Genomic DNA, 27,320 nt, shown 5'->3' with positions numbered 1-27,320 from the left:
GACTTGTCCCAGTAGACTCACAAGAACCATCACTGTCCTCGACAGGACAGTGGAAGGCAGCTTCCCCTCTGACCCTTCCCTGGGATGCAGGGCCTGGGTTCCAACACTGTGGTAATAACCTTGGGTGAGGTCTTTACAATACCCCACTCATTAGAAAGCAAGGCCTTTCTCATGGGAGCACAGGCTGTGCTGTCCCAAGGGGCCACAGAGAGAAACCACCCAAACCTCACTTTACCAGGGAGGAAAACTAAGGTCCAGGGAGAATAGGAGGTGGCCCAAGGCAGAGGCAGCCCAGTTACCAAGAGGCCTGGCTCCGAGCATACTCTCACTGCTTCTCACAGTCTCTTTTAAAAAAGGAAAGTCTGGGGCTGGAGGCATAGCTTAAGTGGCAGAGCACCTGCCTAGCAAGTGCAAGGCCCTGAGTTCAAACCCCAGTACCACCAAAAAGAAAAAAGAGAAATCCAGGTGTGGCCAAGTTGCATGGCATCCCACTTAGCCAGGAGCCAGCAACTGGGACAGAGCCAGCAGAGAACTCCAGCGTGGAAGGCTAAGTGGCCTCATTGGCATCTCAAGGTGCTAGCTGCCAAGTAGGCCGTGCATAGGAAGTGCTCTGTATAATGTTGGATTAACAAATATAAAAAATTCCAAGGAACATGGAAGAATCTAAAATGAACATCAGTCACTGGTTCCAAGCTGCCTCCAAGCTTCCTGATCCCCAGCCAGGTAAACAGTTTGAGCAATAACGGAGACAGGTTGAGCACCTGGAAGATAGAGCAGGCAAGTGAGGTCAAGATCCACAGGTTGGTGACAGGCAAGACAAGGCTTGAAGCTCAGGAATGAGTCACTGCTGTCACACACATCTGCAAAAGCTGAGTCTCCAGCTTGGCTGAAGTGGTCACCAGCCACCTTGTTTGCCCAAGTCCAGCTTGAGTTTGTAAAGGTGGCAGGTAGAGCCTCTGCACTTGACAGATACGTCAGAGTCAACTGGTGAGCTCTGCCAAAGGACCACACTGCTCCACTCCCCCACTGGTCACAGTCCCTGCAGGCCAGCCTTAGTTTCCAGAAAGAGGTCTCCCTCCTTCCATCAGGCCATCCGTCAGCCCCAGAAATGAGAGACCAGTATCCTCCTAAATGAGCTGCACTAACGGCCGCCCTAAGAAGGGCCTGCCCATCCACATCAGGGTTCCCCAGGAAAACAGCCACAGGGTGTGGGGGTACATGTCAGAGGGGACATCTCAGAACTGGCTCATGGAATTACAGAAGCCAAGAAGTTCCACAACAAGCTGTCTGCAAGCTGAGAACCGGGAATGCCTCAGTGCTTCAGACTTAGTCCAAACCTGAGAAGCTGGGCCCCAGGTTGATTTCAGAGTTGAATGCTGGAGCCAGGAACGCCACCATCAGGCCAGAGAAGATGACCGTCCCAGCTCCAAGAGAATAAATCTGCCCATCCTCCTCGCTTTGTGCTGCTGGACCCCTCCATGACCCCTCCACGACTTCACAGTAAGGGAAGGAGCTTCTTTACTCTGTCCCTATTTGTATGCCATGTCTTCTGGAAACGTCCACAGACCCACAAAGAACATTTTACCAGTTATGGGGTCTCAACCTAGTCCAGTTAAGTTGACATATCAAGTTAGGCGTCATACTTCTCAAGGTTTTTGTTTTGTTTTTAAGTCAAAAACCAGGGAGGACCACAAAGAGCACTGAGCCCCCGAGTTCTGCTGTAATTCCTGAGTGGCTTCTGGCAGTTGGCACTCCATGCCCACTAATCCACCTGTCTGTCTCCCCTCATGTTCCACAGCAGTCACTAGCACCGTGACCATGTCATGTCCAGTGTCCCAGAGCAGAACAGGACAGGGACTGGTGCAATGCAGGTCCCCTATTCTCTCACCATCAGACCTTTTAGAGTTGTGGCCCCATGAAGGAGAGCCAGGAAGCCAGCAACCCAAGTTCACCCACTGCCCTCCCAGGGAAACCACACCCCCACCATTGGTTCACACCAGCCCCCCACTAGGGAACTCTTCCAGGTCCCAGCTGTTAAACCCAAAGGCTACTCCCCCCCTGCCCCCCGCCGTTCCTCTGGCTGACACTCCAGGGAGATCTCGCTGAACCGCAAAGCACACTCCTTCAAGTTTGAATGTTGCTCAGGTCAGTGGCGGTACGACTGACACGTGGAACCATCCTACTTGCATCACAGTGGAGCTGTACGTGAGGACAGAGACTGGGCACTGGTGGGGCAGATCTAGGTGTGAAGGCCCAAAGAAGGACGGAAGCCGAGGACGCAGTGCAAGAGTCTCCCTCGCTGCTGGAGGGAGGAGTCGATGTGGCGCAGGCGAGCCTGAGGCCAGCACAGCCCATTCCTGGTCTGAAGGAAATCTGTGGCTCCCCTGAGCCCTGCTGCTCAGCTCCTGGTGGAGTCTCATACCTAGGGTAGCAGAGAACCTCCGTGAAGGTGGAAATAGAAAACCAAGGTGTCCCCTGCCTGGCTTCCCAGCGAAAGGTTCAGGTGGGGCCCAGACAGCCTTTCTGTCCCATGTTCCTGGCACTGCTTTAGAGAACCACACCTTAGGAGGAAGGAGCCTGTCCTGAGGGTTGGTGGCTGACTTGACCCTCCATCAGTGGGTGTCCAGGGTGCACTGCCCCTCTCCTCACTCTGGACTCCCTGCCTCGTGTGCAGCAGTGTCACAGCCAGTGTTCCCCCCAACACAGGCTGCACAGGCCAGGAGTGGTGGCCACTTCTTCAAACTCTGGCTTCTGCTGGGACAGTTTTCTCAGCTCCTCCCCCACCTCAGTGACCACGGGCACCCAGGTGAAGACCCTGGCCAGCTTTCCTCCTGCCATTGGTTTGGGACAAGCAGATGAAGTAGAACTAAAATGCAGGCCAAACGGTTCCCAGATGGCAATGGCCAGAAGCCACATTTGAAAGCCTTAAGAGGAAGCCTTTTGGCTGCCTCTGACCCCCAGAGCCGCAGCGCTCCCACCTGGGCTTCTCCACAGCAGGAAGCCCTGACCTGTCCAAAGCAGGCCTGCAACGGGCGCTTACTTGCTATCTGGGGAACTGACTGTTACCTCAACGCCTCCACTCCCCAGCAGGAAAAGAAGGTACTAAAATGAGTTGACTCCTAGAAAGACAGAATGAGCCCTACACGGACACAGGGACAAGAGCCTAGCCGGGAGAGCAGCCTCCAGCGCCACTGACTGACCTCAGGTGTCTTTCTTCCCGCTCAGGGACTGCAGATGCTTTACCTCACCCTACCCAAGCTGGGCAAGTTTGGTTAACCTGGCAAGGTGCATCTTACAATGAGGCCCCTTTGCTTCACCAAAGATACTCATGGTGGCCGCCCAGTCCTTCCAACCAGGGGACAGCGCCTAGCTGGTGCCATTCAGGGCAAAGCCTGAGGGACTTGCTGTGAGTGAAAATGACCATCCAACATGGAGACAGAGCTGCCTCTGCCCCACAGTGCCCTTAGATCACCAGCCCCTCCAGGAGTGAGCCCAGAGCAGGACAGAGCTGAACCCTGTCCTATCCTGTCTTGCTCTTGGAAAGACACCACGTAGGTGAAGTCATCCTCACAGCCCAGGAGGTGCAGGCATGGCCCATGCTCCCTCCCATACCCTGCCCAATGGCCCCAAGGGTGGGCCCTCCATTTCCCTGAGGCCTTCCCAGCCCAGGCCTGATCACAGTAGGGCTGAAGTTGGCTGCACTCCCCAAGTGTCAACACAAATGAAGGCAGGGGAAGTAGACATTCAGTCAGTCCTACCGTGTGCCAGGCACTGAGCTCAGCCCTTTCCTTCCACATGTCCAGTGCCCTCAGGAGCATGGCGAGGTCGACAGGACTCAACCCATTGTTCAGGTGTGGACATCACAACTCAGAGAGAGTATGTGACATGCCCAGGATGAAGAACTGGGAATAGGGAGTGTCTCTTAAAATGAGCGGAATCTCAGCCTGGCAGCGGGAAGTTGGGGACCTGCGGGATGAGGACAGTACAAGCAGGCATTGGGGCGGCGTTGACCTCAGTGATGTTCCCTCCTTTCTTGGCATGACCTAGCTCGCATTCAGAGAAAGGATAGGCTTGTCTTTTTCTGGGGCAGGAACAGGGTCCTCACTTTCCAGACTTGGGCCAGCACTGCCACCTATGCCTGCTGCCACTCTCGGGGAGGCCCAGAGCCCAGTGTGTGAGAGTGGGGCCAGTGCCTGTCAGCACATACACAGAGAAGGCAAGGAGGAGGAAGACAGCTGACCTGTGCCACGGGGTCTGCTTTTCAATCCAGAGGCCTGGCAGAGCTGCAGGGAACTTTCGGTTGAGGTCAGAACTTTACATGCTGGGCACAGCCAGTCTGTAAAACACTGCTCTCCGGCACCCCAGCCTTCTCCCTGGGCTTTTGTCCATCCCTCAGGCACTGGGCAACAGTTGCCAGCACAGTGATCAGTATCAGTGTAGCCATGTTTTCCTTTTAGTGACCTCAAATAGTCAAAGTTTTGTTTGCTCCACCATGCCCCCATATGCATGTAATTAAACACTTGTGAAAATCACCTTTAACAATAAACAAGAAACAAACCTAAATATCACTTTTTTCTCTTAGTCATTAGAGGTGATGATTGCTGGGTGCGGGGAGCAACTGGAATCTGGAAAAGACACAAGGTTAAGAGACTTCATGTCTCTGGGCACAGGTGGCTCACACCTGTAATCCTAGATACTTGGGAGGCTGAGATGGGGAGGATCACAGTTCAAGGCCAGCCTAGGCTAATAGTTCTCTAAAATAACCAGAGCAAAATGGATTGGAGTGTGGATCAAGTGGAAGAGTGCCTGCTTTTTTGCAAGTACGAAGACTTGAGTTCAATCCCAGTCCCACAAAAAAAAAAAAGAGAGATTTGTGACTCTCTGGGGCAGGACAGGTCATGCACACCTGTAAGCACTCGAGTTTTAGGCCAGTCTGTGCTACATAGTGAGACCTGGTTTCAAAAAAAAAAAAAGGGGGGGGTAGGTGAATTTGATTAATATATATTATATGCATGTACGGGAATACCACGATGGATAAATGCTAATAAAAAAATTTTTAAAGCAATGTCATAAGCCAGAGGACCAAGAGGAAAGGGCTACAGTGACTTTCTGGCAAGCGAGGCAGGGCGTTTGCAACCCAGATGTGGAGAAGCAAAGGGTGCCCAGTGCTAGGGAGCACATGTGCCCAAGTCAGGACATAAAACGTTCATGTTCCAAATCCCATTTCTCATAGCGTACGTTAGGAAAGAAAGGATGCTCACAGTCACCATGAGCCTCAGGCAATCTGGGACCCTGGAACAGACACACAATGCTGCATGTATGTGTGTGTACATTTCTCTGAGGCTATGACCTGTGGCTTTTATCAGATCCTGAAAGAAATCTAGAACCCTATAAAGGCTAATAAGAACAACCTCCTCAATAACACACCTTCCAGGCATTACACAACAGGAGAAAAATAATTTTATAAAATACCAGTAGACATTCTAAATAAATGACAGGTGAACGCTGGCTCATTTCTTGGTTTAACACGGTGGTTTAAAAGTCTAAGGAGGCAGGGTGTGGTGGTACATAGCTGTAATCCCAGCTACTCCAGAGGCAGAAGCAGTAGGATCGAGAGTTTGAGGCCAATGTGAACCAAGTTATCAGGACCCTATCTCAAAAAAACAAAATACACAAAGAAAAAAAAAAATCTGGGTGTGGTGGCATACATCTGTAATCCAAGCTCTTGTGAAGGAGAATCGAGATCTCAAGTTCAAGACTAGCCTGGGACAAATAGACCCTGTCTCAAGAAAGGAAGGAAGTGGGGGGAGGGAGGATAAAGGAGAATGATGGAGGGGGTGAATTCAACTGTGATACATTTGGTATGTTGTAAGAACGTTAATAAAATGCCACAATGTACCCCAAGCACAACAATAAAAATAAATAAAATTTAAAAAAAAACGAAAAAGAAGGAAAGAGGGAAGGGAAGAAGAGAAGGGAAGGGGAAGGGAAGGGAAGAGACAGAAGGGGAGGGAGGGGAGGGAGGGAAGGAGGAAGGAAGAAAAATAAAGGAAATTCTGACACATAACACAAGGGGTTTTTGCCTTTTCTTTTGTGGTGCTGGGGACCATGCATGCCAGGCAAGCGCTCTACCACTAAATCCAGGGCCTCATGCATGCCAGGCAAGCGCTCTACCACTAAGCTACACTCCAGCCCCTGAACATAGGTCTCAAAGGAGCAAGCTCATGGGAGGAGATCCCAGAGTCACCTTGTGCCAATGTGTACAAATTTCTAGAAAAACCTAATTTACCAAACCACAAGAAAAGAAATACAAAATCAGAATAATCTGGGGGGAGGGGACTGTGGGTTTTTTGGGGTTTTTTTGGCAGCATTAGTGTTGGATCTCAGGACCACTCTCTGCATACCACTTGAGCCACTCCAGCAGTCCTTTTTTGCTCTGGTTATTTCTGAGACGGGGTCTTGCTTTAAGTCCAGGCTCACCTGGAACGCTGTCCATCTGTGCTTTCCCAGGTAGCTGGGGTGGCAGGCTACCACCATGCCCAGCCATTGGTTGAAACAGGGTCTCGTGAGCTTTTGCCTGGTCTGGCCTCAAACCCACAATCCGAACCTCCACTTTCTGAGGAGCTGGGATTGCAGATGTGAACCAGTGTGAAAATCAAAATAATCTTAAAGCTAAGCATTGAATCTATAATTCAAAACCTCTCCGTAACTGTCAATGGTCAGACTCCTCTGTAAAAGAAAACTTTGTAAAAACTAAGCCAAGCAGATACCAAGTGTAATTAAAACTAGACAGGGTGAGACTGTGGCATTTGCACAGAAATGAATGCCCCGAGGGGAGCACAACTGAGCCCAGAGACACCCACACAGGTAGAATGGCGTGGCACTCCAGATCAGTGGGGAGGATTTCACTTTGCAATGACCAGAGACAGGAACACCCTTAGCTACAGGTTGGCAGAAACAAAGCACTTTACACACACCCATCATCTCTGAATGTGTGAAGATTAGATAGGAAAGAACGCTTAAACCCTTGTGGTGGGAAAGATTTCTTAAGACATAAAAGTACCACCAATGAAAAAAAAAAGATACATTATACTACATTAAAAATTTAAAGTTCTGATGGGTGTGTGGCTCAAGTAGTAGAGCACCTGCCTAGCAAGCACAAGGCCCTGCGTGCAAATCCCAGCCCGGGGAACATTTCAAGAGATCCCATGTGCAGTGGCGCACATTTGTCATCTTAGCTACACAGGGAAGCACAAATAGGAAGACTGTGTCCAGGCTGTCTCAGACATAAAAAAAAATGAGACCACATCTCAAAAATAACCAACATGAATTGGGCACCAGTGGCTCACACCTGTAATCCTAGCTACTTGGGAGACAGATTGGGAAGATCGAAGTTCAAGGCCAGCCAATGTAAATAGTTCCAGAGACTCCATCTCCAACACAACTAGCACAAAATGGATTAGAGATGTGGCTCAAACAGTAGAATACCTGCCTAGCAAGTATGAAGCCCTGAGTTCAAACCCCAGTAAGGAAGAGACCCCCATTTTAAGGAAACATGGCAGACAAAGAAATATCAAATAGCCAGGTGCCTGTGGCTCAAGCCTGTATTCCTAGCTACTCAGGAGGCAGAGATCAGGAGGATCAAGGTTCGAAGCCAGATCCCGGCAAACAGTTCAGGAGACTTCATCATTAAAAAAAAGGGGGAGGGGGAGGGGGCTGGCACAGTGGCTCAAGCGGTGAGAGCCTGCCTAGCAAACTGTAGGCCCTGAGTGCAAACCTCAATGCCACAAAAAAAAAAAAGAGAAAAGAAAGGAACAGATGGAATGTGTGTGGGGTGGATTGGGCCCCCTTTTCCTCAACATGAGAAATTCAAACCATGATCCCTGGCAGAGATAACCAATCACAAAAGTGGAGACAGCCAATCAAAAGTGGCCTGACCTAAGGTATAGAACTCAACTCTTTCTGGAGTGCTACACTCCTTTGCTAGCCACCAGCCATTCCATCCCCTTCAGATGGCATCCTGACAAATCTTTCTCAGTAAATTTTTTTACCAACCCTCAACTCCCCAAAATCAATGACATCCAGTGCCATCCCCCACAAAAGAAAACTTAAAATTTTTTTATTGATTTTAATTCTGGGTTTCCATTTCTCAAAGTTTGTAAAAAAGTGAAACTTCCATGAAATGTTGACCTGTTGCAGTAAGGGCCAAAGAGCCATCAGTAACCACAAACTAGAGGAGTCAATTCTGATTTAGAAGTCTCACACTTATTTCAATAACAACTCTTTTTTTTCAGTACTGAGACTCGAACCCAGAGCCTTGTGCATGCTAGACACTCAACCCCGGCACTACTACATCCCCGGCACTACTAATTAATTCTGCAAACAAATTAACACGCAGCAAATTAAGACATGGCGATTTAACACGTGGAGGAGGCTTACCTATCACTCTGCGAATCATGACTCTTAGATCAAATTACGTTTTCTACAAAGAAGCAGGAAGCGGGGCAGTAAGGTTTTTCTCTGCATCCCTCACCAATTGGAGTTTGTAGGTTTTGAGTCTTTGCAGACCAGCATATGTCCCCCAACGGCATTGAACAAGTCCTCTAAACTGGGCATTTTGTTCAAAATCAGTTCAAAAAGTTTTGATCAAACCTAAGCGCCAGAAACATTTCAGCGTTTGAGCCAACGGTAATGGTTACAAAGATTCAAACAGGAAGACACTGAAACGCATGGCACAAGAACCACAGAACTGAAAAAACAATGAGTATCAAAGGTGAATGATTTTTGAAATTTTTTGGGAGGGGGGTATGAAGTTTGAACTCAGGGCTTTGAGTTTGCAAAGCGGGAGCTCTATTCGCTGTATTATTTTTAAAATTCTTTAATCGCACTTTTTAACATCTCAAGACTTGTAAGGGAAAAAACTCTGATGGCACACCTAGTTTTAATTGCATTAATTTACATTCCGGATCCAAAGAAATTCCAAGGAAATTGAGATGGGCCACGATTTTGCAGCACTCAAATTTGATTAAGCAATTCAAAAGAATCTGAGAGCTCCTCCCCCCATCGCCCTCCCCGGGAGATGTGCAAGGCTTCAAAATCGCCAACCCTAGGACTGAACCTCCGCAGCCGCGAGACTCCCGCCCTCGCTGCGCCTTCCTAACAGTCGCTTCCGGTTCTGACCAAGTGGGACGCACAAGACCTCCCTCCCGGCATCCCCTGCAGCAGCTGCAGGATGAATGAGAAAGACACGCCCCTCAACGCGCGCATGCGCACACGCCGGCCGCTCTCAGGGACGGGCGCAGACACGCACGCGCACCCTGCACAGGATCGCGTGCAGACGCTCCCGGCGCGCACGCGGTCTCCCTCGGCCACTTGCCGGGCGGGCGGTGGGCGGTGCTTCACAGAGTCCCAAGAGAAGGAGGCGGGACAGCGGTGTTGGCCGGTGAGCTAGGGCCGGGTCACTGGCCTTGGCGGCACTGCTGTTGGCGTTGGCGCGGGCTGAGGCACCATGGAAGCCGAACTGGGGACAGAGCGTGGCATGCCGGACCGGACGCCGGAGGATGGCGCGCAGGCCCTGGCTGAGTTCGCGGCGCTGCACGGCCCGGCGCTGCGCGCCTCGGGCGTCCCGGAGAGGTACTGGGGCCGCCTCCTGTACAAGCTGGAGCACGAGGTGCGGACCGGGCCCTGGGCTGGGGAACCAGGCTGCAGGCGGCCCCTTGAGAGGCACGGGGAAAGGGTGCGGACTGCGAGGGATGGACCGCGGTGGACCCCTCTGCGGGAAGGGCGTGGCCGGGCCAGCACTTGCCGACAAGGTGCGGGGTCCTCGTCTCCACACGAGTGGAGAGCCGCGCGAGGTGGGAGCATGGATAAGCTGGAGACAAGATAAGCGGCTTAGACTGTCTCCCTGGCAGTAATTTAGGAACGATATGGAGTTGGGGGCCCAAGCGTGGCCTCAAGAGATCTGTACCTGGGCCTGATCCTCCAGGGCTTGGGCTGCGCTGGACTTGGAACTAAAATGCACCTGGGCTCCTGTTGTGTGCGGGCTCTGAGCCTCCCCACGCCCCCGCTGCCCTGTGTGGAGTGGGACTCATCACCCCATTTACACATAAGAACACGGGAAACTCAGGAAGCAGCGGGGCTCGTCTCCCTGGGGAGAATAAGAGCATGAGTTTGTAGCTCTCTTTGGTTCACAGAGTTCTTTGAGTTTCTTCATTTGTTGTGAGCCGCAGGTCATCCTCATTTTGCAGATTGAGAGCTGAGGCTGTGGGAAATGGAAAAAGAGGCTAAAGAAAAGTGAGAGGTTCAGAGGTTTCTAGGTTCTCCCCATTTTTATGGGATGGCTCCATCCTGCTCACCTGGCTGCTCTGATCTGGGTTTCCACAGGGTCTCCCTCCCACTTCTGGCTGAGGGGTGAGCCCTGGGAATGGCGATTTACCCAAGTGCTGAAGCCAGAGCAGCTTCAGGGCTGGCTCAGGTGTCTTTTCCTTAGCTGAAGCCAGTCTTCTGTTCAGGACACGCCTTCCTCAATAGGCTAAGGGTGCAGGTGACCAGAAGGAGCCCCAGAGAGCCAAGAGGAAGGTGTCATGCCAGAATCTAGGCGCCCCCTGAGGCTGGCTTCCAGGCAAACCCCTCTGAGCCAGTTTTTCCCCTGTATATGTCAAAGTGGACCAGATGCCTTCCTGCCAAAACACAGATAGAGCTGGGGAGTAGCTCAGTGTTGGAGTGCTTGTGTAGAATACGCCCAAGTTCCGGGGTGCATCCCCAGCACATCAAAGAAAAAAAATTTTTTTAATTAGAGGGGCATTCAGTAGAGATCAGATTTTAAATTTTGCTCTTTTCCCTGCTAGCCACATGCTGTGGAGGACAGTGCTGGGCAGTGGCAGCAGTGAGGAACAACCACAGTGAGCGGGTGGCTGTGATGTTTGGTAGGGTAGAGTATTAAGTGTATTTCCAATCTACAGTGCACAGCCCCATTGAGGTGCATCCATACTTGGTTTAAAACAGATTCCGGGCACCTCCTTTTAACACAGTGTCTGTAATGGTGGATCTCTTTTGTCCATGTGCTGTGCCCTCAATTCTGCCATCATTTCTTGAGGACTTCCCTGCTCCCAGGCCTGTGCTGGGGTGGAAAAGAACCCCGGTTTCTTAGGATAAAAGGGAGCCCGTGATGGGTGAAAGGATAGTGGATGAGCACCCTGAGTCCTGCCCTGCAAGCCTCCAGAAGCAATAGACCCTCACCGGAGCAAGTCACTGCCCCATCTGAGCCCCATCTCCATAGGGAAAGCAGGCTGATGAAACATAAGCACCCACTCCCTTGGGACTGGGGGGTAGCATGAGAAATAAGCTATAGCCAGTCCCCTCACATAGAAGGTGGTCACCAGTGTGTCCTGTCCCTCTGCCCTTGCCAGGAGCAACCAGTGTTTTTCCAGCCTTCCCCAGCTGTTATAGGCAGAGCTGAGTCACCACAGCACCAGAAGCAAACCTGCAGCCATTGTTGCAGAATGAGACCTGCCCTGGGGCCTGGGGAGGGGAGGGAGTACACCAGCAGGACCAGCACCTGCCCACTGGCCAGGCTGATGCCCCTGGGGCGTTGCCTCTGATCAGCTCCTCAGGAAGGACCAAAGTGGTTCAGAAACTACTGCCAGCCCCTCCACAGAAACCTTGTAGTTGCAGCCCTTCCCCTTGGGATACCCCCCAGCCCCATCAGGTGGGGATTGGTCACCCCAGCCCACAGCACAAGACAAGGCAAGCCCGCTGTGCCTCCAAAGGTTGGAGGTGAAAGACTGGGGAAATTGAGGACTTTATGCCTGAGTTGTGGGTGCCAGCTCCACAGCTTTCACCTAATCTTAAATGTCGGGCAGAGGACACCCCAGGGAGCCTGGAAGAGTCAAAGATGGACTTAGCTCCTGGCTTTGCTGCCCTCCCTACCTGGGAGCCAGAGCTCCTTCTGATTGTGTCTCATCCAGAAAGCCTTCCCAGGCTCTCGAGCTCCCAATACAGCTTACCTGGTAGTCCCCCAGCTATCAGCCCCAGGCAAGATCACCCTCACCACCAGAACGCTGGTCCTTCCCAGCCCACAAAAACCCTCTGTGCCTGAATAAGTTAGCTGGTTTCCACGTGCCACAGTGGTACAAGAAGTTTGAGGGCAGAACTAGCCTTTGTAGTATCCCTGTTGGGACTGTTTTATCTAATTCTTGCAGCTGTCTTAGAAGGCGGGCAGGCGGGCGGTATCCCCTTTCACACGTGAGAAAGCTGAGTTTCAGAGAAGTGTAATGGTGGCAATAGGTGTACCTAGAGCCTCAGTCCCAGCACTGTGTGTTAATTATTGAATCTCCTCACGGCCTTTTGTGGTACTCCCACAGTTGAGGAAACTGAGGCAGAGAGTGGCCAGATAACTTTCAGAAAGAATGTCACATATGTAGGAAGTGGCAAAGCCCAGATTCAAACCACTCAGCAGGGCTCCAGAATTTGAACCATTTCCCCCACCCTTTTGCTGGCTTATGACAGGCTCAGTGTGAGCGGCAGAAACTGGGACAGAGCGAGAGTCTTCTCTTTGCTGACTTGTCTGCTTTACCAGTTGTTCCAAGTTCAGAATTGTTCTTGGCCCTGGAAACCCAAGGCCCATGTCTTCCTTTCCCATCCTGCCTGAGAATTGCCCCAGGCCCCTCAGGCCCTGTGTGCTGAAGGCCTTGGGCTGCTGAGCATGGACTGACAGATGGTGGAGGAGGCACCATGGGTTGCCTCAACTGTCCTGATGCTGGATGAGTTCTGGTGAGAGGGAAGTTGGGTGTGCTCCCTGGCCACCAAGATCTTGGCTCCCCCATTCACCTCTAATGTGACCCAGCCTCCCTCCGCTTTTGGTGGTACTGGGGTTTGAACTCGGGTCCTCACACTTGCTTGGCAGGCGCTCTACCACTTGAGCCATTCTGCCAGCTCCCTCTGCTTTTGGAGCCTCGTTTTCCTTGTAGAACGTGAAAGTTAGACTAGAGGTAGTTCCACCAGGTACATGCAGTGCCATTCTAAGCATAGTGTCCTGTCCATGATAGCACAGGAGACAGTAGCATGGGCTGAATCCCTAGTGGCCTCAGTTTCTCCAACTGTCAGATTTTGTGAGGAGGCTAAGCAATAAATAGGTTCCCTGCTGCTTGGAAGAAGTCCTCTGTCCCTGTAGCCTGGGTGTGGCCCTCAGGTATCCTGGAGCTGAAGTACTGGGTCTTCTACCCACATCCCCTTCTGCCCTGTGCTCTGGCCCCAGGTTTTTGATGCCGGGGAGATGTTTGGGATAATGCAAGTGGAAGAGGTGGAGGAGGATGAGGACGAGGCTGCTGGGGAAGCACGGAGGAAGCAGCCCAACCCAGGGGGCGAGCTGTGCTACAAGGTCATCGTGACCAGTGAAAGCGGGCTCCAGGTCACCAACCCCAACAGGTAGGACCGGGCTGAAGGTTGATGCTTTCCAGGCCTGGCTTCCTTTTCAAGAAAGGAAGTTACCAAGACTCTGATTGTGGGGGGAAAGCAGTTAACTATGAACCTTCAACCCTAGCGTGCTTCCCTGACCAAACTCCAGGCACTTAACCCTCAGGACAGCCTGTGATGTGTATGTGACCAGCAGTGTTTCCACACCAGCGCTGTGAGAGCCCCCTGGAAAGTATGTTTGACGTTTCCTGCAACTGCCTCTGTGTGATCTCACTTGTTAACACAGTGATCCAGCTACAGGGGTGTTTCGGCTCCTGTTTTTGCTGAGGAGGAATCAAATCCCCAAGAAAAGGCCTTACGCGAGTCACCCAGATGTCAAAGGGTGTGAGTGCTTGAGCCCAGCTTTGCTGAGAACCCCGTGCACCTCCAGGCCTGCCCAATCTGAGTCTTGGGGAAGGGTCTCAGGAAGCAGAAGGACCTGAGACCTGGAGCACCCCTTGTCTTGCTCAGGGCTACGCAGTCATTGGATCAGAGCCAAGACTGGACTGGGGGCTTCCTGCCTTCCAAGAATTGGGGGGGTAGGAGATCTGTCTTCAATCAGGGCAGTCCTGCAGGTTGTCTTGCCAAGCTTTGTTGGAAGCTAAAGGAAGAAACTTGTCAGCCTCTAAGAGTCACCAGGATCTAGTCTCTTCTGCTGAGCTTTTTCCCACCACCTTCACCAACCCAGGAGTGAGAGGGCCAGGACTACCCAGCAGCTCAGCACAGCACACACACCATGTGCTTGGGCTTTTGTCTCTGAGTTTCTCCAATTGCCAGGCCCAACAAGCTTCTCCATGCTCTGCCCTGCACCTATCTGAGTGCAGCATCCTTATCACATTAGCTCATGATCACCCCAAACACACACCTTTGAAGAAATGGCTCTGCACAGAGTCAGCTCTAGTTGTCAGCTGTCAGCACAAGAGCAGTAGTAAATCATTTGTCTCAAAGCAAACTTAATACAAGCACATCTGAGCACAGTGGTACATGTCAGTGGTACATGTCAGTAATCCCAGCTAAACAGGAGGCAGAAGCAAGAGGATCCACAGTTCAAGGCCAGCCTGGGAAAAGTTAGAGAGATAGTATCTCAAAAACAAAAGAAAAGGCCTGGGGACATGGCTCAAATGTGCCTGCCTAGCAAGCACAAGGGCCTACGTTCAAACCCCAATATTGCCAAAAAAGGGGACAGGGGTCTGAGAGAGTGCCTCAAGTGCAAGTTCAGGGGTCTGAGAGTGTGCCTCAAGTGCAAGTTCTTTCTTAGCACATGGCCCTGAATTTAATCCCCAGTACCACAAAAAAAGAAAAAGTGTATTTCTATATGCACAATAAGATGCTTCTGAACCTAAAAACTGGCACATTTGTCGTCCCTTTCATTCTGCAGGAAGAATGAGGTCATGGCGTCCCTGGGGCATTTCTGTGTCTGGAGCAGGACTCTGGACTGGTACCTGGGTAGCCTCTGTCCTGAGGAGTGGTAGTTGTGCCAGAGCACCTCGCCTGCCACAGCTTTGCAGGAGCCGTGTGGGCTGCTGGCGTTCATGGGCAGGGACTCCAAGCCTGAACCACAGAGCCCTGGGTTTGTGTGAGGATGTGCACATTGAGTGTAGGCCAGCTCTGCGTGCCTGCTTGCTTTTTTTTTTTTTTTTTTTTTTTTTTTAAGAGGTACTGGAAAACTAAACCCAGGGCCTCAGATGTTAGGCAGGTGCTCTACCACTTGAGCCATGCCCTCAGACTTTTGTGTGTGTTTTATTTTTGAGATATGGTCTCACTGACTTTTCCTGGACTGGCCTCAAACTCAAGATCTTCCTGCCTCTGACTCCAAAGTAGCTGGGATTATAGATATAAACCATTGTGCCTGGCAAGCCTTTGTTTTTGCTGAGCACTGGCCAGATGGAGGATGGGCCCGTGCTGCCCAGAGCCAGTGTCTGACACTTCAATGATTGCTCTTATTACAGGCATTCACCATGGTCAGTATGGTGGACATCTGAATCTGTGTGAAGCTTGTATCTGCTTGGGGATGGGAGATGGGGACCCCTGTTGCCCTGCTTTAGAGCTTGGAGAAGGAGAAGGGTTTGTTCAGGCCCACACACCGGGAGACAAAGCTGGGGTCTTGGCCCAGGCCTCAGGGCTCCAAAACCGCATAATGATGGTGTTGGGGAAACCAAGTCTCAAAAGGGCTGGGTGCCAGGTACCAGCCACAGCCCTGGGCCTCTCTGCCTCTGCCTCTTCCCTCTGGTCCTCTCTCTCTTCCCCTTCCTGCCACGCCTGCCTGGCAGCTAATGTGCAGCCTGTGCCTGCAGCATCTTCCTCATCGACCACGCCTGGACATGTCGTGTGGAACACGCACGCCAGCAGCTGCAGCAGGTGCCTGGGCTACTGCACCGCATGGCCAACCTGATGGGCATCGAGTTCCATGGCGAGCTGCCCAGCACGGAGGCTGTGGCCCTGGTGCTGGAGGAGATGTGGAAGTTCAACCAGACCTACCAGCTGGCCCACGGGGTAAGCGGGCACCAGCCCTAGGGCAGGGGAGTACAGCCCACAGACACAGGCCTTCACAGCTGGGCCACCAAGGCTGGTGGGGCAGCCACAGTGAGCAGACTCAGTTTGTCCTGTGGCCCATGGAAACCCTGCACAGTCCCTATGTCTTCAGGAGCTGGTCACTTCCTTGCATGGATCCAGGTGCCCATCCAACCTTTGAGCTCACAAGTCACAGCCTTCTCAGACCCCTAACTTTGTGCCCAGATGACTCAGCTACCTCTTCTAATCCTGTCACCCTCAATGGTTCTTCGCCACCCTAGGGAGGATTGGCATCTCTGGGCCTCCATCACCCACCCCTGTGGTCTCTCTAGGCTCCCACAACAAGCACCAGCCCCTCAACACTCTTAGACTGGAAAAGGACATGCTTGTTTCTAATGATTCAGCTCTGATACCACCTCCTCCAGGAAGCCTTCCCTGAACTCAAAGCCTCTCCACTCCCAAAAATCCCAAATCCAAGCTCCTCCATGCGTTTACTGGGCTGAGTGCTGTGTTTCCATGCACCCTGTGACACGTAACTTCTCACATTGCATTATGTGGATCTGTGTTCTGGTGTGCAAGGCCAGGCCCTATCCAGCAGGCCTGGGCTGATTATCCCCTGGGGGACCCTCCAAGCCCAGGACAGTTGGGCAGAGGTGGGTAAGTGGGTGGATTGGCAGAGCAGCACGGTGATACACATGTGGCCAAGGGTTACCACTGTGCTATGCCTGCAGACAGCCGAGGAGAAGGTTCCCGTGTGGTACATCATGGATGAGTTTGGCTCGCGGATTCAGCATGCAGACGTGCCCAGCTTTGCCACGGCACCCTTCTTCTACATGCCCCAGCAGGTGGCCTACACGCTGCTGTGGCCCCTGAGGGACCTGGACACAGGTGGTAAGTCAGGCGCCTGCCCGTCCCAGATGATGGGCCTTGGGCAGGCCTCATGCAGCCCCTGCTGATGGGCACACGTGTCTTGGTGCAGAGGAGGTGACCCGGGACTTTGCCTATGGAGAGGCAGACCCTCTGATCCGGAAATGCATGCTGCTGCCCTGGGCCCCTGCCGACATGCTGGACCTCAGTTCCTCCACGCCCGAGCCGCCTGCCGAGTACTACCAGGTGTGGTCTTCCACCTCTGATCCCAGGCCTGTGTGCTTGGTGGCTTCTGGAACATTCTCCATCCGGTTCCCAGATGTTACCAGACACCATCTGAATGCTGAGCCCTGAGCTGGTTTCTACAGGAGGTGGGGAAACATTTGGGGAGCACCCAAGAGACAAAGGCTTGGTGTGAGCCTGAACTGCCTTTTGCTACACAGCTTGATCGCCGGTCCTTATCTAGGTGTTGGGGTGCCTGGTGCTAGGAATCTGTCCTTTGAGAGGGTTGGGTGGAGCTGGGGCTGCTGTTATAGAGGTGCTACTGGGAGAGAAAATGTGGTTCTGGCAGCCTGATCTGGCTGTGGACCCTGCTCCATCCCTCATGATGCCTCCCTCACCAGGCGTCCATGGGGATTGGTTCCACAACCTGGATGCTGCAAGTCCCTTATACAAAGTGGCACAGTAGTGCATAGAACCTATGTCCTTCTGCATTCATGGGGTTTTTTGGCAGTACTGGGTTTGACTCAGGACCTCTTGATTGCTAGGCAGGCGCTCTACCACTGAACCACACCCCCACCCCTTTTTGCTGTAGTTATTTTTCCAATAAGATCGCACGTTTATCCCCCGGCAGCCTGGACCAGCCTCCTCATATTCACACTTCCCACAATAGCTGATATAGCAAGCGCACGTGTGGATTTTTTGCCAATGCTGGCCTCAAACAGATCTTCCTGGTCTCTGCCTCCCAAATAGCTATGATTACACACTTGAGGCTTGAGCCACCTCTCCCGGTCCTCCTGTATGTTTTAAACCATCTCTAGATGACTTATAGTTCATAATGCATTGGAGGTGCTGTGTAAATAGTAGTTACTCTGTATCACTAAGGGAGTAATGACAAGGAAAGAAAGTCTGCATATTGGGTACACACTAAGTTTTTTTCCTCTTTGGGGAGGATTTTTGCTATTTTTTGGTTTTTGAGACAGGGTCTTAATATATAGCCAAGGCTGACCTCGAACTAGATGTGTAGTCCAGGTTGTCCTCAAAATCAGAATCTTCCCACCTCGGCCTCCTGAGTGAACCATGTGCCACCACACCTAGCTTGTTTTTTATTGGGTTTTTTTGTTTTGTTTGCCGTACCAGGTTTTGAGCTCAGACCCTCATGCTTATTAGGCAGAAGCTATCACTGAACTGCATCTGAGTCCTCGCCACCACGCCTTGCTTGTGTTTTGTTGGGTTTTTTGTTTTGTTTTTGTTTCTTTGTTTGCAATACCTGGTTTTGAACTGAGGACCTCATGCTTACTAGGTAGGAGCTATCACTGACCTATGTCCCAGTCCTCATATATCGTTGACCCATCATTGGTCAAGTCCTAGAAAGTGGGGCCTGCACCTCCAGGGGTTTGCTGTGTGTTCAAACATTGTGGCTCATTTCCCAGCATACAGCAGGCCCTCCACAAGTGGTTCTTATCGTCACTGCTGCTAATAACAAAGCTACTTTTTGGCCCATGGGCAGCCTCGTGGATCCAGGTAGCCCACTCAGAAGTGCTGGCTGGTGATGAGAGTTCATGCCGGGACAGTACCAGAGGAATGGGGGACACTGTGGCTCCAGGTGGGGAGGAGGGCTGGAGTCCAAAACCAAGGAGTGTGAGAACTCACGGACAGAACTACAGACCTTGTCCCACTGGGTTTGAGTTGCCTAGTGTTAGACATCTGGTGCTTCCTGAGTACCTCAGAGGTTGTGGAGAGAATTAACAAGTTAAGGTGACAGGGAATGGAAGTACCGAGAGCACCAGTGTCCCCAAGTGTGCCACTGATTGGCAGGGTGGCCTGCAGCAGTGGTTGTGGACTATGCTTCAGGAAGCCAGTGGGGAGCAAAGGAGCCATGTAGTGCCTCAGTGACTCAGAGGCAGGCCTTAAGGCCTCCTGCTGCGTGAATGTGGGACTAAGTGAGTGGGGGTGTGGAGCAAGGGTGAAGGAGGTTGGGGACAGTCACGCACTGGACTGGAGACTAGCTGTTAATGAAACATGAAGTAAAGTTAGTATTCTTCTTGGGAATCCCTGCATTGAGCTGGAAGAGGAGCAGGAGGCCAGGTCCCCTCTTCTGAAACTCCCTTGTTCCTATCTGAGCCGTTGGGACCAGACTGCACTCTGGCCTTGGGGTTGCCTGTGCTGGTTAGCTGTGCGGCTGATGGCAAATTACTCCACATCCCATCGGCTTAAGACAGCAAATGTTTATTATCCCCCTCCCCCCTACACATGCACGCACGCGCACACACACACATGGTTTCTGTGGGGCCAGCACTCAGCTGGTGCTTCTAGCTCACAGCCACCCTCCCTAGGGTTGCAGAGTCTGAGGCTCCCTGGGGCTGAAGCCCTGCTTCCACTTGCTGGCTTGTTGGCAGGTGGCCTTGGCTCCTCCACACAGGGGCCAAGTAATCCCAGAGAAAGTGAGGAGGAAGCCACGGAGCCTCCCTGACCTGAACACTTGTCTTCTACTTTCATTTCTGTTCTCCAAAAGCAACTCACTAGGTCTAGCCACCCTTGCAGGGATAGGCTGAACTCTGCCTTTAGAAAGGTGTGTCAAAGACTTTGGACATGTTTTCATCTGTCATGCGACTTAAGCTTGGAAAACCCCTCAGGGCTCCCTAGAACCAAGCAACCCCTCCCAGGACAGGCTTGGCACCCTTAGCCATGCGATTTGCTGCAGTGCTGAGGAGACTGAGAACAGTGTTTGCCTTGCTCTGTGGACACCAGACTAGGGCTGTTTAGTGCTGAGGGCTGAGTTCCAGAGTTCCAGGGTAGGGTGGCCCCACTGCTACATGCTGAGAGCCTGGTTTGCTGGGTCAGGGAGACCCGTGTGACTGTCCCCTTCACTGAGGTCTGCTTCTGCCTCTGGTGTGTTTCCTTCTAGGCGATTTTGGAGGAAAACAAGGAGAAACTGCCATTTGCCATCAGCCCAGTGGTGTGTCCCCGTGACCACATTTATAAGTATGTAGCCCCTTTGCTGCCGGTGTGGACTTGACCTCCCTCAGTCACTGTCTCCCACATTCAACCCTGGTCCTCAGCAGTGTGTGCCACACAGACCCCACTCAGTCATCTGGGGTCTTGGCAGCTAGTAGTCTGGACAGGCAATGACTGAGTAGCAGGGTGGAGTTCTTAGATCACAGAGAAAATGCCACAGAAAGTGAGAGGGCAAGCAGGGCTTCCTGGAGGAAACAGGTTTTAAACTCACCCTTGAAAGTTAGAAACAGGGGGGGCATGGCAGTACAGACCTATAATCCCAGTGCTTGGGAGACTACAACCCCGGCTGCCAGGAGGGGCTGTCCCCAAGAGTGCACAGACACACAGGCTGGTGAGTCATGGAATTCGTGAAAGCAGGTCTGGGCCGGGCCCTGTGTGGAATCAACCGGCACTCTGTTAGAGGCAAGGAAGTGGAGGTGCCAACAGCCACAACCATCTCATTCTAAGCCATGGTCTCTGCCTTCATGGAAGCCCCTCGCAAAATGTGGCCCAGCAGAAACAGGCAACATCCTCCACTCTGCCCCCTTTTGATAGGTCCTAGGAGCGCCCACCCTGTGCCGGGCTCTCCCTTTGCCTGAGGCCTCTCCTGAGACAGGTCAGCTGTGTCCTGCCCCATCCCTCCATCTCCTCCAGGACAGAAGCCTCATGGAGACCCACTCAGGGTCCTGCTCACAGCTGGGCTTCACAGTCACTCTCCATTAACAGGGGTACAGTGCTGGGTGTCTGCGCCCTTCCCCCGCCCCTCCCCCCAGAGCAGGCTAGTGCTATGCTTCTGAGCACCCCCAGAACCACTGCACCCCTTATCCCTGGCTTTTCTGTCCTGTGCCCTTCAAAAGTGTGGCTGTCTCCACCACCCCTAGCAGGTGGGCTCCTAGGTTCCATCCTCACCTCTGTCCAGGGTGCCCAGGGCCACTGACTCCTGCCTCAGTGGCCAAGTGGTATGTCCATGGGAGATTGATGGTGACAGCCCATCAGTCCCTGTGTGGAATTGCACTTACTAAACCATCCTGCTGCTTCATGATGACAAGTGAGGCGGACCCCATGCAGTGTTGAGCCTGGGGACATAAGTTTCATCTGCCCTCTGCAGTCAGGCAGAGGAAATGAGTCTAAGCCCAACCACCAACGTTGAGCCTTGAGCCCAGTGGGCCCTGCTGACTCCAAGCCAAGTGGCCACCACTCAGCTCAGGCATCTCCTACAGGGTCCACACGGATGTGCAGCAGGTGCTCAGCCACCTCACTCATCCTCGCTTCACCTTCACCCAGAGCGAGGCTGACGCTGACATCCTCTACAACTTCTCACACTTCAAAGACTACAGGTGGGGGCACCACCTCCCATTCCACAGGGGTCTCCAAACTAGGACTCCTGGCCACCCTCTGCCTCCCCAGCCCTGAGCCATCCTCCAAGCCACCCATTCTTGCCTCTGTCTACAGGAGGCTCAGCCAGGAGAGGCCAGATGTGCTGCTGAACCAGTTTCCATGTGAGAACCTGCTGACGGTGAAGGACTGTCTGGCCTCCATTGCGCGCCGGGCGGGGGGTCCAGAGGGTCCCCCCTGGCTGCCCCGCACCTTCAACCTGCGCACTGAGCTACCCCAGTTTGTCAGCTACTTCCAGCAGCGAGAAAGGCGGTAAGCACCCAGACATAGGCAGGTGGATGGAGACCCCGGGACATTCCATCACCCACCTGCAGCCCCAGCCCCTGCACTCGTCTTTATTCTGTGCACACCACAGTACTGGGTCACAGGTACTATCAACTTCTTTAGGTGCCTTGGCTGGGGAGAGGACTCCTGTCCCCAGCACAGCTCCCTGTGTGGGACACCTGGCCGAGAGGCAGGCCACAGGTGCGGCTCAGCCATTCCCTTGCTCCCTCAGGGGTGAGGACAACCACTGGATCTGCAAGCCCTGGAACCTGGCCCGCAGCTTGGACACACACATCACCAAGAGCCTCCACAGCATCATCCGGCACCGGGAGAGCACCCCTAAGGTGGGCCGTGGGCCAGGGCCTCTCGGCTAGGTCCAGGTATCTGGAAGGAAGAGGAACTGAGTTTCCTGTACCACTGCCTTGTGGCGGGGGGGGGGGGGGGGGGGGGGGGGGGGGAACCAATCCAGGTGAAAGCAATTAGAACTGCCCAAGGCCTCAAGACCCCTCACAAGGCCCGCTGTGCTATGACTGCCCAGCAGGAGGTGTGCCAAGCTTTCAGGTCTATGATGGTGATCCCATTAGGATGAGATACCCAGAAGTATTCCCCACCCCAGAAGCCGTGCTGGGGGATCACAAAACATGTAATCCAGCAGGGCCGAGACTGCAGTGGTGGCCTTGTACATGGCAGAGGCTGGACTCAAAGACAATCCTTGGGGCAACTGGGGGAAGTGGGATGGGGTGGGTAGATGAGAGTTTCTGTTTTTAAAACCTAAAAACTGGTGAGATGCTTTTTTCTTCAATTAGAGATGGTTGTAACACAGGGTTTGAAAAGATAGGAGAAGCAAAGGGCGGCTATGGCTGGCCCGGTAGCGCTGGGTCCCTGTGGACACAGAACAGTTCCGCTCACAGGTGCAAGGACTGCATGGTGCTCTCCTGCCTGGCACGGTGAGAGCTGCTGGCGAGCCCCACCTGCCCTTTAGGTTGTGTCCAAATACATTGAGAGCCCCGTCCTGTTCCTCCGAGAAGATGTGGGAGGCGTCAAGTTCGACATCCGCTACATCGTGCTGCTGCGCTCGGTGAGGCCGCTGAGGCTGTTCGTGTATGACGTGTTCTGGCTGCGGTTCTCCAACCGGTACCTGGGGAACTGGCTGGGTCCCATGGGTTGTTGGGGGTGCTGGGTGACCAGATAGGGATATCCAGAGACCCCTTCTTCACCGTGGGGCCCTGCACTGAACCCAGCCCACTACCACTCATGAGTGATGGGCCCTGCCCCCCCAAGTTCTGCAGTGGATGTGACACTCCTGGTGAGATAGTAGGCACCAGCACCAGCACGAGCCTCCTGATGGCAGGTCATGGTCTATAGACCATAACCACAGTTACCACATCACTCGCCCTGCCACACTTTGAGGGGGCTGAGGGTCTGCCCCACCCCCACAGACTAGGGAACTGGTTCCCAGCCAGAAGGCTCAGTCAGTGAACAGCTATGTGCAGTGCTCAGGAACTCACACGGTGTCTCTTGGTCCTCTGTCTAGGCCCTTTGCACTCAACGACCTGGATGACTATGAGAAGCATTTCACTGTCATGAACTACGACCCAGATGTGGTACTGAAGCAGGTAGAGCCTAGGGGAACTGGGGAGCAGGTTCTAGGTTCTAGGACTGACACAGTGGCTCAAGTGGCAGCACACCTGCTAGTGGTGGCCACTTGCAGGTCCTGGGTCCTCTCTGCAGCCTCCAAGCAGGGGCTCAGTGGGCCCCACCCAGTGGGTACTTGTGCTGTTCAGATGCTAGGACCAAGGGGCATCAGGGCAAAGACCTTTCAAAATGAAGTGTCACACAGCTGGCCAGCAGCATGCGTGGGACAGGAAGGCACAGCATGCGCAGAAGCCAGGGGCCAGCTGTGGGTCCTGGAAGGAGAAAAGGAGAAAGGGCTGCTGGGTTTGTTGCCCCAGCACCCTCTCTGCCTTGCTGGCCAGTTCACAAGCGTTTCAGGCAGACAAAACATCTTTCCACCTGCCCCACCCCTCCCTCTCCCAGATAGGTGAATGTCCTTCCCAGACGCATCTTGATCTTTCCACAGAAGTATGTCCCTGAACAATTGAAATCATTGTTTCTATGTCAATAGCATGTGACCAACATGTCCTCCCGAGACTCTTAGAGTAGCAGCAGGTCATCCCTGTGTCTTTCCCACTGTCATAAATTTGTGCCTCTTGGACCCAGGAGGCACTTTGCCTTTCTGTGTCTGAGCCCCCCCCGTCTAGGAGGGGGAAGGAACTGCCACACTCCAGGGGGCAGAGCATAGCTAAGTGGTCCTATTGCTTCTTGTCCCTCTTTTGTCCCTGGTCATGTTGAAGGTTGGGGCCCCAGAACACTGTTGGAAGCTGTCCCTAAGGACACCAAACCCCACTCCTCTGCCTCATGAGTGGCTGTCAGAGGCCCGGTGTGCAGGGACATGTGTCCAGCAGGGTGTGGATGCTGATCCTCTATAGGGCTTGTCCCAGTTTGTCCTCCAGGAGATGTCTGAGCCAGCTTGCTCAGGTGTGCTTTAGGTAAAGTCTTAACCTAGAGGAGACCTGGCTGTCTGTCAGGCACCTCCGAGCCAGTGCAGAGTGGTTGACATGGGTGAACCCTGCAGCCTAGAGTAGGCTGTTCTGACCTGGGTATGATGAGCAGGCCTGGCATCCCCCCAAGCCCTGGGCATTCAGCACCTCTCTTGAGCCTTATAGCAGTTCTGTAGTCAGTGAGCAGGACAGGGAGGAGGAAATAGGCTCAGAAGTTAATCTGCTTGTCTCACAGTGGGATCCAGAGTTTAACCCCATCCCCTGCCTCCCATTTGTTCCCTGAGGGACTGGGGCCAGACACTGACCTGCCAATGCTGATTCTTGTGACCCCAGTGAGTGTCAGAGGTACCAGGGCAGGGAAGGGTCAGGTGTCCCCTTCCTGCCTGGAGGAGGCCCCAGCAGAGCGTGACAGCCTGGGTCTGTTGCAGGTACATTATGACGAGTTCATCCCCCAGTTTGAGAAGCAATACCCAGAGTTTCCCTGGAGTGGCGTCCAGGTGAGTCCTGGTCTTCATGGTGGGGAAAGGTAGGGGCCTCCAGGAGCCGCCCTTCCTTCCTGGGCTGGGTGGAGTTTTAGTCTCCTCTAGACAGTTTCCTCCCACCAAGGCTAATAGAGATGGCTCCACTAAGACCATCCCCTCCTTTGTACATTGGACCTGCACATTGGGATGAAGTGGGGTCCCTCACCAGTGTACCCCTAGGACAGCCAGGGCATGATGGGCTTCACCTGCCCTAGGAATCCAAGCCTACTTCCTGGAGGTGCAAGCTGGGTTTCCATGTCCCTGGAGTGAGCCACAGGGACTGTAGGACAGAAGAACCAGGCAGATTCTCAGAGAGTAGACTGGGGTGTGTTTCAGTGATACAGTGCTTGCCTCACATGTGTGAGGCTTGGGTTCCATCCCCAGCACCAAAAGAAAAAAGAAACAACACCAAGCAGGCCCCATAACTTGACTTATCTCATCCCCAGGCTCAGATCTTCCAGGCCTTCACAGAGTTATTCCAGGTGGCATGTGCCAAGCCACCACCCCTGGGCCTCTGTGACTACCCCTCGTCCCGAGCTGTGTATGCTGTTGACCTCATGCTGAAATGGAACAGCCGTCCAGATGGTAAGGGGGCTCCACAGCCAGAGCCCATGGCCCAGACCTCCCCAGCCTGCACCCAAGGAAGAAGAGTGAGCACTGCTGCCCTTTGCCCAACAGAGCTATTCTTGGCTGTCCTCTGACTGGAATCAGCCAGAAAGTCCAGACGGAGGGGGCGGGGGCGGGAGCAGCCTTACATGGCCCACTAGGAAGGGGGGACAACTGCTGCAGTACACCTGGCAAAGGGAAGGGTAGCAGGCTGGCATGGAGACAAGGCCAGAGCCCAAGAAGCACCATGCAACCCTGGCAAGACCCCTTTGTGTCAGAGCCAGAGACATCTCTCTTATTAAACCTGTCATTCAAGCTTGAAGGGACACATGCTTCTTGTCCCTAGTGCTGGGGGTGGGTGTCGGGCTAGGAGATCTGCAGTCTACCTGCTGTGAGACTTGGGCCCAGGTCAGTGTCCCCTGACTATCAGAGGCCCCAGCCTGCCCTCCCAGGAGCAAGGTACTCCCAGCCTTCCCACCAGTCTGTGCTTCGCCACCAGGGAAGCGAGTGATGCAGCCACAGATCCTGGAGGTGAACTTCAATCCAGACTGTGAGCGGGCCTGCCGGTACCACCCCACCTTCTTCAACGACATCTTCAGCACCTTGTTTCTGGACCAGCCCAACAACTGCCATGTCACCTGCCTCATCTAGGCACCTGCGGCCCTTCCACCTGTGCTTGCAGGCCAGGTCCAGCCTCAGTTCACTGAACTGCTTCTGTAGGGTCTCCATCCCCCTCCTCATCCTCCTTCCCTCCTTGGGTCACAGCCCCAGCGCAAGTCCTCTGTCCTGAGCCTTTGTCCCGCTTCATTCCTTGGGACTTTGGCCTACCCCATGGGCCAGAGCATGGACAGTGAGGGTGTCTGCCCAGCTGAGCATTGCTGTCCACACTCCTCTCCACTGTCTGTGCCCTGACAGGTCTCCACCTCAGCCAAGGGCTTTATTCCTGGCATTAGGAGTTTGGTTTCCAGAGGTGTTAGGGGAAGAGGAGCTCCTCAGAAACAGTGTTCATAAGGAAGCATCTGGGAGCCTTGTGTCTAACGGGGCCAGGCAGGTCTCCTCCAGTCTCTGCCCTCCTGCCTTGTGCCCCATCCCCCAGCCTCCGGGCAGGTTGTCAGCATTCCACACTTGTGCCTAAGGGGCTTTGTGTGACAGGGCCCCAGGACAGCCTGGGGGACCCAGCCCTATGCCCTTCATAAGGTTCTGCACTCCACCAGAACCTTCGCCAGCAAACCTCCCACTGATGTGCAGGAAGGAAGGCCATCTGTTGCTGGCCTCATCCTCTTGGAAGCCAGCAGTGGCCTCCCTGCTTGCTAGGCACCTACCTCTGAGATGGGCTGGGGTCCTCTGGGAATGAGGGGCTTAAGGGCAAGTGTGGGAGGTTGCACAGCACAAGATAGGGAACAGCTTAGAAATGCCAATTGCTAAGAGAAGATGGGTCCACAGAGAACTTTATGTTAAAGTTTTAGACCATCTTCTACCGAGATCTAGAGTCAAAATGCTGCAGTTTTAATTTATGAGAAGAAAATGTAAAATTCTGGGTTTTTTCCTGGAATTTGGAGTCCACTGCCAGCATTTTTGTGTAGCCACAGCACAGTGGACCTAGCTTGTTAGTGGGTAAGTCTGGCTATAGGTGGCAGGAGCTGCTTCCAGAGCCTTCTGGTGCTCCAGGGGGGCAAGCCAGATGCTGTGACGTTTGTTCATTTTGGAAGCTAAAACTGGACATAACCCTGCCTGCCAGCTCTATCTCTTGGAGACTAGGCCACCTCAGCTAGTGACACCCTTAGCTAGTCATTGCCCAGCATGATGGGAAGGCTGCCAAGGGCAAAATTGACACTTCTGTGATCCTTTCCCTGGAGAGCGGACGTCCTTCCCTCCATGTTCTGTTTCTACTGCAGTAAAGTTTGCTTTCTTTCATGGCTGGCCTTTC

General features: G+C 53.2%; 1 protein-coding gene across 1 annotated transcript; it reads left to right on the top strand.

Moving 5' to 3' along the window:
• The first annotated feature begins 9,315 nt into the window (after window positions 1-9,315).
• Ttll12 (tubulin tyrosine ligase like 12) lies at window positions 9,316-27,320 on the top strand. The gene is made up of 14 exons (XM_020174204.2): window positions 9,316-9,670; window positions 13,256-13,425; window positions 15,747-15,945; window positions 16,695-16,854; window positions 16,943-17,076; window positions 19,958-20,034; window positions 21,267-21,383; window positions 21,499-21,693; window positions 21,938-22,049; window positions 22,688-22,839; window positions 23,240-23,321; window positions 24,695-24,763; window positions 25,234-25,372; window positions 25,893-27,320. Exons 1-14 carry the CDS (start codon window positions 9,509-9,511, stop codon window positions 26,042-26,044), a joined length of 1,920 nt encoding a protein of 639 aa, XP_020029793.2. The 5' UTR covers window positions 9,316-9,508; the 3' UTR covers window positions 26,045-27,320.

The sequence above is a fragment of the Castor canadensis genome, chromosome 8 (assembly GCF_047511655.1).
Source record: "Castor canadensis chromosome 8, mCasCan1.hap1v2, whole genome shotgun sequence".
Taxonomy (NCBI): domain Eukaryota; kingdom Metazoa; phylum Chordata; class Mammalia; order Rodentia; family Castoridae; genus Castor; species Castor canadensis.
The sequence above is the reverse complement of the archived record's forward strand: the minus strand, read 5'-3'. Positions and strand labels throughout refer to the sequence as shown.

Excerpts from the sequence above, each read along its gene's own strand:
- Ttll12 (XM_020174204.2), top strand. The coding sequence starts at position 9,509 with ATGGAAGCCGAACTGGGGACAGAGCGTGGCATGCCGGACCGGACGCCG. Across the intron at positions 20,035-21,266 it reads CCCCGTGACCACATTTATAA|GGTCCACACGGATGTGCAGC; the intron begins GTATGTAGCCCC and ends CATCTCCTACAG. Across the intron at positions 21,384-21,498 it reads TCACACTTCAAAGACTACAG|GAGGCTCAGCCAGGAGAGGC; the intron begins GTGGGGGCACCA and ends CTCTGTCTACAG.